The 14,009-nt window shown below is 44.6% G+C and overlaps 1 protein-coding gene across 1 annotated transcript in view; it reads left to right on the forward strand.

Annotated features, from left to right (window-relative positions):
• Positions 1 to 14,009, forward strand: part of lonrf2 (LON peptidase N-terminal domain and ring finger 2) — a 166,364-nt gene that overhangs the window by 117,423 nt on the left and 34,932 nt on the right. The window contains exon 9 of the mRNA XM_056254272.1: positions 4,792 to 4,950. Coding sequence (XP_056110247.1) covers positions 4,792 to 4,950 — 159 coding nt within the window. The remainder of the gene's footprint in view (positions 1 to 4,791; positions 4,951 to 14,009) is intronic.

Genomic DNA, 14,009 nt, shown 5'->3' on the forward strand with positions numbered 1-14,009 from the left:
GTTATAAGAAATCTACCCCGCCCCCGCCCCCGGGCGTGCGTCACCGGCAAAATGAGGAAAGAGTGTGTTTTAGTCCCGCCGAGGCCGGAGCAATCTCCATTTCTCAAACATTTCTCAGCTCCTCTTAGTTTGAGCGGCTGAAATGTCAATATTGCAGCAATGAGCCTGTTGTATAACACGCACACCTGCAAACAAACGCCGACACACACAAAACTGTGATGACGCTCTCTTATCTGCTCAAGCTAATGTTGTTCTCCCCTGTGGCTCAGTGGCGGAACCTGAAGCCTTCGCGCGAGAGACCCGTGTTCGATCCCGGCTCTCGCAGCAGATAAAAATTTAGTCTCGCCGCGGTCAGACTTCCACCGAAACCGTTCAGTTCCAGAAAATGCGACTGTTCCAGTGTATTTTGCAGTAAACAAGCCGGTACCACGGCCCGCTTGCCTGTACACAAATGCCGTTTCCACGGCGACCCAGAAAAATCATATAAGCATTGTATTTTCTGGTATTCCGGCCACAGGCGATGGTGTTATGAGTGTAATAAAATGCCCACAGCCCAGTGTTCATTTCTACACACAAACACAGCCCGCCACGGTACAGGGCTCGCACAAATGAAATTGACGCATGTCAATTGTGCATTAAATGTAGTGAATGTGCCCACAACCCAGTGCCCACAAACACTACACACTGCATGTACCATGGTTTCTGTAAAACGAAACCAACACAAGTCTTCCTAGCCTCCTAGGAAATCGACAGTGTTTCAGTCTCGCCGCGGCCAGACTTCCACCGTAATTTTTCGCTCGTTCAGTTCCAGAAAGTGCGACTGTTCCAGTGTATTTTGCAGTAAGCAAGCCAGTACCACGGCCCGCTTGCCTGCACACAAATGCTGTTTCCACGGCGACCCAGATAAATCACATAAGCAGTGTATTTTCTGGTATTCTGGCCACAGCCGATGGTGTTATGAGTGTAATGAAAATGCCCACAACCCAGTGCTCATTTCTACACACGAACACAGCCCGCAAAAATGCAGGGCTCGCACAAACAAAATCGCCTCATGTCGATTGTGCACTAAATGTAGTGAATGTGCCCACGTCTCAGTGCCCACAAACACTACACACCACATGTCCCACGGTTTCTGTAAAAACGAAACCAACACACATTCAGTCAGCTTAGGCCGACGGTGTTTTCAGTGCAGTAAATGTGCCCGCTGTCCCGCGCCCACATTCACTCACAGACATGTTAAGCCCCACGGGGCTCGCCCCGCTCTCTCTCCCTCAGCAAACTGCTATAAGGGATTTGAGCGCGGCCAGGCTGCCCGCCGCGATCGGCGCGCCCCCCCGCCTCACACACTGTAAACACGGTGTCTGCGTTACAGCACGCTGGAGTCTCATTCTACCCCTAGCTATTCACGCGAAAGTGTGGGCACAGCTTCCTGGGGTATCAGAATGGGTGCTGAACACTATAAAAAGAGGCTATTCGCTAGAGTTCGCTCGACGCCCCCGCCGTTACACGGCGCGCGTCAAATCCACGGTGAAAAGAGAAGTAGCACATCTACTTCGAGCCGAGATAGCGAAACTACTGAGCAAAGGTGCTATAGAATCTTTATCTCAGGCTCAGAGCGAAGGGGGCCTATACAGCAGATATTTTCTGGTACCGAAAAAAGATGGAGGTCTCAGACCCATTTTAGATCTGCGACAGCTGAACAGAGCACTTGTGAAGCGCCAGTTCAAAATGCTTACAACCAGAAAAATCCTCGCGCAAGTTTGCCAGGATGACTGGTTTATGTCAATAGATCTGAAAGACGCCTATTTCCAAATACAAATAGCGTCCCATCACAGGTGATTCTTGAGATTCGCCTTCGAGGGCCAGGCATATCAATACACAGTCCTGCCGTTCGGCCTGTCCCTAGCACCCCGTACATTCACGAAGTGCATGGACGCGGCTCTCGCACCCCTGAGACTTCGGGGCATGCGAGTTTTGAACTACTTGGACGATTGGCTGATTCTAGCTCGATCACACTCAGAGCTCATAGAACACAGGGCCACATTACTCGAGCACCTCGAGAATCTTGGCCTCACAGTCAATTGGGCGAAAAGCTCGCTGTCTCCCAGTCAGAAAATTTCTTTTCGGGGAACAGTGCTGGACTCGCGATCCATGACAGCACGCCTGTCACTGGAGCGCGGACTAGACATTCAGCGTGTCGCGAAATCCTTCCGCCACAGCTCTATAGTCCTGCTCAAAAGGTTTCAGAAAATGCTGGGCCTAATGGCCTCAGCAGCCTCTGTACTCCAGCTGGGCCTGCTTCGCATGCGCCCACTGCAGGCTGAAAGCGCGAGTTCCGCCCCGGGCATGGACCGCTGGTCTGTTTCGCCTCAGGGTCGATCTAAAGTGCGCTTCAGCCCTGGAACCTTGGAAAGTAATCGACTGGTATCAGTCAGGTGTGAGTCTGGGGACCGCCTCGAGTGTGAAGGTGGTGTCTACGGACGCCTCCACCTCGGGATGGGGAGTGCTGCTCGAGGGCAGACCGTTCGCTGGCCTGTGGTCAGAACGGGAAAAGCTCCTTCACATAAACTGCTTGGAAATGATAGCAGTCGACAATGCGCTACGGCGCTTCTGTCCCCAGATAAAAGGTCACCACGTCTTGGTCCGGTCGGACAACATGTCAGTGGTGGCATACATAAATCACCAGGGCGGCATCAGGTCCCGAAACCTTTACAGGCTGACGGAACGCCTCCTGTCTGGGCTCAGCACAACCTGCTCTCGCTGAGAGCAGCGCATGTGCCTGGTCGCCTGAATGTGGGACCAGACAGACTGTCCAGAAACAATGTCCCAGCAGGGGAATGGTCGCTGCACCCGCAGACGGTCCAACTGCTGTGGGAAACGTTCGGCAAAGCGGAGGTGAACCTGTTCGCGTCCCACGAAAACGCTCATTGTCCGAACTTTTTCTCGAAAAGCAAAGACGCGCTGGCCCACGTCTGGCCCCGCTGTCCCCTATATGCTCTTCCCCCTGTCTCGCTCCTGCCTCAAGTGTTGGAACGAATCAGGGAAAACGGATGCCCAGTGCTGCTCGTGGCTCCGCTCTGGACAAACCAGACTTGGTTCCCAGTCCTGATGCAGCTGACCAGCACTGCCCCGTGGCCTGTACCACTGAGGAGAGACCTCCTCTCTCAGCCAGGGGGCTCGATTTGGCATCCTCGCCCGGATCTGTGGTCCCTGCACGCATGGGCCATCAACGGGTACCCGCTAACCTCCCGGAGGGAGTGTTAAACACGATCACGCAGGCCAGAGCTCCGTCTACTAGACGGCTCTATTCCTCGAAATGGTCTGTGTTCTGCGCGTCGTGTATGGAGTTTGGGCCTAATGACTCAAAGGTCATACTCAAACCTAGGCACGGGTACGTGCCGAAATCCCTCAACACACCGTTTAGGGCCCAGGTGATTTCCCTGTCTGCCCTTCCGGTTCTCAATGAGGAGAAGGACGCGAGTCTCCTTTGCCCTGTCAGGGCACTAAGAGCTTATGTGTCCCGCTCGGCTGGTTTTTAGACAGACTGAGCAGCTTTTCGTTTTGTTTGGCGGACGTTCTAAGGGACTTGCTGCATCAAAACAGAGCCTATCTAGATGGATAGTCGATGCTATAGCGCTGGCTTACACCTCTAAGGGCCTGCAGTGCCCCTTGGGTGTCAGAGCGCACTCCACGAGAGGCGTGGCCTCTTCATGGGCATGGTCTAGCGGGATTACCCTGCAAGATATCTGTACGGCCGCGGGCTGGGCCTCGCCGTCTACATTTATAAAATACTATAACCTGGAGGTTCCCGCCTTACAAGCTAAGCTTTTGGTGGTCTAGACTTCAGTGCTATCTGCCCCGCTGTGCCGGCCCAGATGCTGAATTTGGCCTGTGTATCGCTCACTGACTGATACAACAGCTCCATGAGTGTTGACACACGTATGGCCACCCAATTTAGGCTGAAAGCTTTCACCCTGGCTGCGTGGTATAACATTTATATGATTAGCTCCTCTGGATGCTACTTATAAGGAATGACGCTTCTAGCCCCTCTTCCTTCACTCTCTGTGAGTCTATGGTGATTATGCACTACATGCGCCCCGGGCTTCTGCCTTTGGGACTTTGGTGTTGGATCCCTGTATGCATGGCGTGTTACACTGTGTTCCCCATAGCATAAGATATTGCGCAGTACGAGAGATACTCTCGTAAGAGAACGTACTCGGTTACCAACTTAACCTCTGTTCTCTCTAGAGAGGGAACGAGTACTGCGTATCTTGCCGTGCTTAAAATACGCTCTGGTTCGCTTCGGCGATGAAAACCAGTTTGTATCAGCCTATCGACCTGCTTTTATAGGGCGAGACCACGCCTTTTCTGGCGGGATGTGACGAAATGGGCGCAAAGTGCCCCCATTGGTCATGACGTCACGCAGAGCCGCTCTCGATAGGCTGCTGCTTTTGCCGCAGGGCAGCCAATAGGCACGCGAGCTGCCTCGCCTATGTCTGCATGCTGCCGCAAAGCGTTTTACATTGATTAAAAATTAAGGATAATTTTTGGCTTCAATATCTCGTGGAAAAGAGGTTTTCCCCATAGCGTAAGATATTACGCAGTACTCGTTCCCTCTCTGGAGAGAACAGAGATTACGTTAGTAACCGAGTACGTTCTCTTTGTTATACCCTGAACAATTAATGATTCATCACATAGCTATTTGTTATCTATATTGTAATTGTTCTCCATTGCTTGCCCGGACATTAGTATCGTCTCTTGTTCATGTGTTGCACTTTCTTCTTGTTTCAGCTTGAACCAGGAAGTGCCCATCTTTGTTTGCACCATGGCATTTCCTACCATTCCCTGCCCACTGCATGTTTTTGAGCCTCGATACAGGCTAATGATACGCAGATCTATGGAAACGGGAACCAAACAGTTTGGCATGTGCATTGCTGATGAACTAAAAGGGTAAGAGGCCTTGAATAAAATTTTAAGTGTGGGTCTAAATTTATTTACTGGTTAATAAAGGGAAATCTGTTTGGTATGGTATTGCAATTCAAAAGGTGAATACATAAAGTAACTAGTAAGAGTTTGTCTACCTTTTTCACCTATATGTGGTCGACCAATTAAAGGGTCATGAAATGCCCTATTTCAGAGCTGTCTAGTTCTCACCAGTTTGGAAAAAGGCGTGGTAAGAAGTGGAGCGGAAGGGGAAGAAAGGAGACTACACTCCTAAGCCCTATTCGGACGGGATTATTTTAACTTGGAGAGGTGGGGTGAAGTAATTATTACCAGATCTTCTCAGTGATTTTAGTCCCGTCCAAATGTGCCATCTCCGTAATCATTACAGACTATGGGCCCTATTTTGATGATCTAACCGCATGTCTAAAGCACACGGCGCAAGTGCAGTTAGGGCGTGTCCGAATCCACTTTTGCTAATTTAACGACGGGAAAAATGGTCGGCTCCAGGCGCATGGTTTAAAAGGTTTGTCCCTATTCTCTTAACCCTCTGGGTTTTCGCGTTTTGCGTTTTGCTCAATTTGCTCGATTTTTTTCACATAGCAGCAAAATAGACTTAAAATACAGACTGTTAAATGTCTACTTTTTTATGTGTCCACCTACAAGCGAAACAAAACATTGTGCTTTTTTACAAAAAATAAAGAAAATAAACAGGGTGTGCTTTCTGGCTCTCAGTCACCATGAACTTTTTTTTTGGAGCACGTCTCTAAACTTAAAGGTGCAATGTGTAATATTTCCGAGGATCTATTGACAGAAATGCAATATAAGATCCATAACTATGTGTTCAGTGTTGGATAAAGACCTTACTCAATGAACCGTTATGTTTTTATTACCTTAGAATGAGACATTTATATGTACATAACCGCGGGCACCCCCTTCTATGAAGGTCGACATATTGTGACGTCATGTTTCTACCGTAGCCGACAGCGAACAAACAGCGCTACAGAGCATGTTTCGTTCATACCTTGAAAGAGAAGCCGCAGAAAGCTAGAAGCTAGCCATAGACACCGTGGGCCCTATTTTAACGATCTAAAACGCAAGTGTCAAGCGCAAAGTGCAAGTAACTTTGTGGGCGGATCTCGGCGCTGTTGCTATCTAACCAGCGGGATAAATGACTCTTGCGCTCGACGCAAATCTAAAAGGGGCTGGTCTGAAGTAGCTTCATTATTCATAGGTGTGGTTTGGGCGTAACGGGAAACAAACCAATAAGAACGTCATATCACATTCCCTTTAAGAGCATGACGAACGGTTCACAGCCGAGGAGACCGATGTTCTCGTCAGGGCCGTAAAAGAAAGAGAAGTGACATTGGGGATGGGACAAACCCACCCAAATTAGCTTCGGTTAAACATGCATATAATAATTTGGGTAAATGTGTAAGCTTTATGCCTATTTTTCCCATCGTCATGGACACAACAATGATTTCCCTCGTGTTTTAATATTTTTCCTTATAAAAATGTATCATTTGCAAAAAGTAAAATGCATCTGTGTAGATGAGAGAATCATCTACAGTGTATGCGCGTTGTTCACACTCTGTATTATGGCCAAGCATGCGCGCTTAAAATAGCATCTGAATGTATGTGCAACGCGCCACTGACTTTAGACTAGGTTTTTTCTGGTCAGTGGCGCAATCGTTTTCTGGAACTGCAAAATAGCACCAGGGATTGTTTGCGCCGGAACACGCCTCCTTTTTTGCGCTGAACCGCCCAGGGAGCGCAAGTTCATTTCTGTGGAGGGAAAAGTCCGCTTTGCACGGGTGCAAATTACGAATGATACATGCGTCGGTGTAGAAAGTCAATTGCGCTGGGTGCAAGATAGGGCCCTGTGAGTAGTTACTTTTCCCTTGTCAGTGGTGTAAAATATGTAGTTGGATTTTTTCATGTAACAGTTCTTCTCCCTCGCTGTGTTATGGCTTTGACAATCAGCTGATTAGTACTATTGACCGTAAAACAGTAACGTTACAGGAGTCACCAACCCGTCAATCGCGGTCGACAAGTCGATCTTGGAAGCGTTTTAAGTCGATCGCGAAGAGTTTTCAAAACCAGAGAAAAAAAACTATATTTTTATTCATTATTATTTATTAATTTGTGTGTAGTAAATGGTGTCTAGGGGATGCGGAGGCCTCCGCATCCCCTAGACACCATTTACCTTTGCGCTCATGCGGACGCGTCGAGTATAAACAATGCTTTACGCTTTAACCAGCTCAGCCACAGCCCTACAGCATAACAGCTCATATTAGCCAGCTAAACTTTTACTACCCTGTTAGAAAAAATATGTAGTTGGATAGTTTCATGTGGTTCTTCTCCCTCGCTGTATTATGGGTTTGCTATGTGGGGAGAAATATGCTGGTTATGTTCGTGAGACAATCAGCTGATTACTATTATTATATTTTATAGAGACCCTTGATCCTCACCTGACTATGGTTTTGTAAACTTTATCCATGATGTGGTTTATAATAGACTGTGGTACAAAAACTTGGCTTACTCTGGCTATTCTCTGCTGTCTCAGACGACGATATGTTTGTCCCGTTTTAGCAACCGTAGCTTCTTCGAAAGGGAGGGGTGAGCAGTGGGCTGAGCTTAGCCAGGTCAGTTCAGCCAGGTTGATGCTGCACATTGGTGGTGGTTAAGGAGATTCCCCCCTTCTATGTAAAGCGCTTTGAGTGCCGAGAAAAGCGATATATAAATGTAATGAATTATTATTATTATTATTATTATTATTATTATTAGTGCAACTCGCAACCGAACCGCTAGATGCCGCTAAAATCTACACACTGCACCTTTAAACAAAACTCAGCGAATACTATTCACCCAGGCATGAACAATATATCCTTATAATCCAGACTGATCTCATGAAATGGCGTATGTATGACACGCAAATTCGTATTTCTATTTTTGGCGTGCTATCAACACGCATAATCGCTTTTCAGCGTGTTTATCAACGCCGTTGACTTAACTACATTACTGTATATATAAATATATGACCTACCCCAGCCCCGTCCCTAAACCTACCCGTCACTGGGGTTAATACCATTTATGAGTCTTCCCCTACCATCCTAGGAAAAAAATATCGCTCCACAGACGTAGATATATACTTTTTGCTTCGTTTCGCTCGGACATTTAACGGCGTACACATACACGCGGAATCACTTGGACATTTAACGGCGTAGACATACACGCAAAAGATTTCGGCGTGGACGTACACGCGGATAGCTCAAAATGCGTATAGATAACACGCCACTTGACTTGAAAGTGGCGTGTATGTTTACGCAAAGTCATGATGTCATGTTGTATAATCATTTAATTGTCTGCTTTTAAATGATCTAATTCAAAACTAAAACAAATATTCTCTGTTTATGTAATCTCTATGAAAAGAGAGAGATGTCTCTCTTTGTCTCTAATATTATTATTACCTTGGATATTATACAATTTGCAAGCATACACAATTTGTGGAAAAAGACAAATTTTTTTCAAGATGTTTCCAACTCTGAACCAATTCTGTAGTATGTATATACACTCACCTAAAGGATTATTAGGAACACCATACTAATACTGTGTTTGACCCCCTTTCGCCTTCAGAACTGCCTTAATTCTACGTGGCATTGATTCAACATGGTGCTGAAAGCATTCTTTAGAAATGTTGGCCCATATTGATAGGGTAGCATCTTGCAGTTGATGGACATTTGTGGGATGCACATCCAGGGCACGAAGCTCTCGTTCCACCACATCCCAAAGATGCTCTATTGGGTTGAGATCTGGTGACTGTGGGGGCCATTTTAGTACAGTGAACTCATTGTCATGTTCAAGAAACCAATTTGAAATGATTCGAGCTTTGTGACATGGTGCATTATCCTACTGGAAGTAGCCATCAGAGAATGGGTACATGGTGGCCATAAAGGGATAGACATGGTCAGAAACAATGCTCAGGTAGGCCGTGGCATTTAAACGATGCCCAATTGGCACTAAGGGGCCTAAAGTGTGCCAAGAAAACATCCCCTACACCATTACACCACCACCACCATCAGCCTGCACAGTGGTAACAAGGCATGATGGATCCATGTTCTCATTCTGTTTACGCCAAATTCTGACTCTACCATCTGAATGTCTCAACAGAAATCGAGACTCATCAGACCAGGCAACATTTTTACAGTCTTCAACTGTCCAATTTTGGTGAGCTCTTGCAAATTGTAGCCTCTTTTTCCTATTTGTAGTGGAGATGAGTGGTACCCGGTGGGGTCTTCTGCTGTTGTAGCCCATCCGCCTCAAGGTTGTGCGTGTTGTGGCTTCACAAATGCTTTGCTGCATACCTCGGTTGTAACGAGTGGTTATTTCAGTCAAAGTTGCTCTTCTATCAGCTTGAATCAGTCGGCCCATTCTCCTCTGACCTCTAGCATCAACAAGGCATTTTCGCCCACAGGACTGCCGCATACTGGATGTTTTTCCCTTTTCACACCATTCTTTGTAAACCCTAGAAATGGTTGTGCGTGAAAATCCCAGTAACTGAGCAGATTGCGAAATACTCAGACCGGCCCGTCTGGCACCAACAACCATGCCACGCTCAAAATTGCTTAAATCACCTTTCTTTCCCATTCTGACATTCAGTTTGGAATTCAGGAGATTGTCTTGACCAGGACCACACCCCTAAATGCATTGAAGCAACTGCCATGTCATTGGTTGATTAGATAATTGCATTAATGAGAAATTGAACGGGTGTTCCTAATAATCCTTTAGGTGAGTGTATATATTTCTTTTGTCCTTGCATTCTTTCTTGTGGCTCAGTGACACACCTGAATGAAAGGCTCATTATGCGGGCCATTATGCAGGTCATTGTCTTCTCAGGTGTGAATCAGAGCATTATTCATGATCATTCATGCCCCCCGCATATTGCCTTTCCAAACAAAAAGTGTCTTACAAAATTTAAATCAATGTATTGTTTTATGTGAATGATTAGGCAGGATGATTTTCAGATAATTTTGAAGCAAAAAATCTAGGTGACAACATCCATTAGTCAAAATTCGCGTAGACATATTTAGTATGTGTTTTGTGGCCTTATTTCAGAAACTTTAATTTTTAGTTTTTTCAATAACCATGCATAAACAATATTCTCTCAAGAATACAAACATGTACATACATGTTGCTCACATATTATGGTAGTCCTGTTTGTGCTAAATAGAGTATAATTACACCTTTGCCATTAATGTGTTTATAAGCAACTGAAAAAAGCACAAATGTCAGGGCATGTCAAAACATCTGAAGGACCCCAAAAACACCTTAGACCCCAGAGGGTTAATGAGTAATGGGTGTGTTTTGGGCTTTACGTGCAATAAACCAATTAGAGTCTCATCTCCCATTCCTTTTAAAAGCCAGTTGCGCTCACGCCATGGCGGATTCGCTATTTACATGACGGAATTTGCAAGTGGAAAGACTGAACGCGTCTCCAGAGAGGAAACGGATCTGCTTGTGCGCGAGGTTAAAGCGCGCAAGCAGACCATCTATGGGACAAGCCGGCTTCCACCATATCTTTATGTACACGATAATAATCTTTTACCTTGTAATCCTTTTATTTTTCATATTTAAAAATGTTTGTGTGCTGCTGCGCGTCCCTGTGTGTAATAAGCAAAGTGTACGTGCGTTGTGGACCTGCCTATAGGCGTTTATTACTAACGCATTACTAACGCGCTCTTTAAATAACCCCAAAAAATATTGCTATAAATATAGTCTATTTCAGTTGCCTCAAAATAGCAACGCGTCAATAATGCGCCTGAACACACCTCGTTTTCAGACCAGCACGCCCATGGGCGCACAGATGGGCGCAAATGCATTTGCTATTTAAACAACGTGACGCAGGATGTGAAAATGATAACTGCGTCGGGTTGAAACTAGGAAAAAACACTTGCGTCTCGTCTAGCACCGCATTGCGTCGGGTGTATGATAGGGCCCAATGTCGGTAAAGATAACAGCGACTTTTACCTTCTGTAAAAAGGTCTGAAAAAATTACCTCAGGTAATACTAATCCTGTGCGAATAGACCCACTGTATGTAAATATTCCGTCATTTCCTGTTTAAAAGTAGTTTTCGGTCGATTTTTCAAGTATGGAGGCGCTTGAAAAAGCATTGTTGCATTCTAGGCGGTGGGACAAGTCTGTGGAAAAACTCAAGTGTTTTCCACATACCATTCAGATCAAAAAGAATTTCAAAAGCACTTGTTAGAGGCACGAAACTTCTTTTAGCGTTAGGTAAGTGCCTATTACCAACATAATCCAATCTGAATTTAATTAATACATAATTGATAAATTGTTTTATATATATAAATGTAGGTTATGTGTGTTTGCACAGATGATATCAGAAAGCAATGTAATACGCACATGACGACAGGAAGTTGACGGCGGTGCGTAAAGCGAGTTACCCCTCCCACTTCTGCTAGTTTTATAATTCTTATCCTGTACGAATTGGTCATTGTTATTACAGACGTCCTGTGGTAAAATTACATTACTCCATCTACCCTTGTAAAAACTAATCCTGTCCGAAAAGGGCTCTAGTGAGTTAAAAATAACAAAGATTCGCACAAATGTACACTGCAATTTACTATTGCACGCAACAAAATGAACAAATATCTAGTGCTGTTAATGCAGCATAGTTTCTTTCCTGGCATCCTTTTGCTAGCGTTAAGGGGGTCGCACACCGGACGAGAAGCGCAGCGCCGCGTCTTTAAAATCTGAACACATTATTTTCTATGAGTGTAAACACACCGGCAGCGCCATTCGGCGTCTACCCGCAACGCCCAGCTTCGGCTCAGGACCCTGTTCAAAATCCTTGAGTTATCCGCGATGCGGCGCTTCTCGTCCGGTGTGCGACCCCCTTTGCAGTATATTATCACGCTCTCATTCATTCAAGTGCTTTTAAGCCATTCAAGCGCGATATAATAATATAATCAAGCGCGATATAAGCGCAAAAGAGAACTTAATTGGGTATTGGCACACTGTGAAGCGGCTCTCTGTGAACGTACCCGATGCACGTAGGAAGCGGTTTCTCACTCACTACTCTTGAACATTTTGTAGCTTTAATAATGATTCATCTATATCTATATCAATTTATGTAAATTTACCACCAATGACTATGTACTGTTAGACTTAAAATCATAATGCACTGTTTGAGGTTACATCATGGGTCAAAAAAATGTAAACAATTATTTATTTATTTATTTATTTTTTGTGGAGGGGCCAGTGAAAATTTTGGCAGGGCAAATAAAAATCTGAACGTGCCGGACCGAGCCAGTAGAAAAAAATCCTTAGCGTTAAGCCCTGCTATATTAAAAGCACAGCTAAATGTGACATTTATTATAATGGGTTTAAGTGAATATTGTTTTTTTTTGTTTTTGTTGTCATTATTATTATTTTTTTTTTTAAACAATTTGCAATGAAAAAAAGACCTCCATAACCTTCCCCTTCCCTTACCCAACCCATTGCACTACAGGACTTGGACAGATACATAAATGAAACGGGATAAAATATAGATAAGCAAAACATTTTTTTATAATAATAATAATTAAAGCTGCAAGCAGCGATGAAAGGGCCCTCGCACCCGTGCCACCAGCTTTAGGCTTTAGGAAGACAGAGCATGGTGGGCAATGTGCATTTAAGTAGGTAAAAATAGGAGGAGTATGTCCTTAATAAAAGTCAGTTACAAAAATGTCCTTTATTATGTGGATAATAGCATGCTTTATCACTCAGCTAAGTGTTGCTAGCATGTTTAGTATGTTTCTAGCATGTTAAGTACACAATGGCATATTTTGGTGTGTGGCTAGTGTTAACCATGTCACTTCCTGTTGGCAGTAGGTGGCGCTATGACTATAACTGAATATCGCCATGTAGATGGGTTCAGGGCAGGACTCTTATCAAACATGTGAAGTTTGGGGCAGGTTGGACATTGAATGCTTAAGTTACAACAACTTCCTTTAGCATTTTTAGCATGCTTTAGCACTTAGCTAAGTGTTGCTAGCATGTTTCTAGCATGTTAGATATTAAGTTTGGGGTAGATAGGAATTTGCTCAGGTATGCAATGTCCAATCTACCCCAAACTTAATATGTAACATGCTAGAAACATGCTAGCAACATTTAGCTAAGTGCTAAAGCATACTATTACTGCAATTAAATAGGAATTTGCTGTAACTCAGGTATGCAATGTCCAATTTAATTGCAGTAATAGCATGCTTTAGCTCTTAGCTAAGTGTTTGCTAGCATGTTTTATCATGTTTCTAGTATGTTGCTAGCATATTTAGCACCTGCTGGACTACTTTTTTATATGTTATTAGGAGTCCACAACAGAAACATGTCACTTCCTGTTGCCAGCAGGTGTCGCTATGACTATAACTGAATATGAGCATGGACGTCAGAACTCTTATCAAAGCTGTGAAGTTTGGGGCAGATTGGACATTGTTTGCCTGAGTTACAGGAATTTCAAAATTTGTCAGGCCGCCGAGGACACGCCCTTTGACGAAAACTCAAGATCTTCGCAATTTAACATCTCAAAGGCCTTAACTCTCTGGGGTCGGCGGTCTCGCCGGCGATACCAGCTCACTTTTTTCCTTATCAGTGCAAAAGAGACTCAAATTACTCTGTTAATTTTGATCTTACATATAAGTGTTGTACATCATTAGATCCTGTTAAGTTTCTATTTTTTTTGTGGATACTCACAATAAAAACAAAGTGTTGTGCTTTTCACCAAATAAAGAAAAACAAACATGATGCGAGTTTTGCGTTCTCTCTGTCAGTGAAGTCCATTCTGAAACGCGTCCTAAGATTAACTGTAACTCCGCGATTACTTGTCACACAGGCACGAGAGGTTTTTCTTTATGAAGCTTGAATTCTCTTCTTTTAAATGAAGTAATTTATATAAAAAACAAATATTCTCAGTTTATGCAATCTGTATGAAAAGAGAGTGCTGTCAGTATTTTTTCCCCCAGCTCATTACACTTCATTACGCGTTAATCTGACACGCCCACGGACGACGCGC

The sequence above is a fragment of the Rhinichthys klamathensis genome, unplaced genomic scaffold, assembly GCF_029890125.1.
Source record: "Rhinichthys klamathensis goyatoka isolate OS25496 unplaced genomic scaffold, OSU_Roscu_1.1 h1tg000111l_1, whole genome shotgun sequence".
In the NCBI taxonomy this organism is placed as follows: domain Eukaryota; kingdom Metazoa; phylum Chordata; class Actinopteri; order Cypriniformes; family Leuciscidae; genus Rhinichthys; species Rhinichthys klamathensis.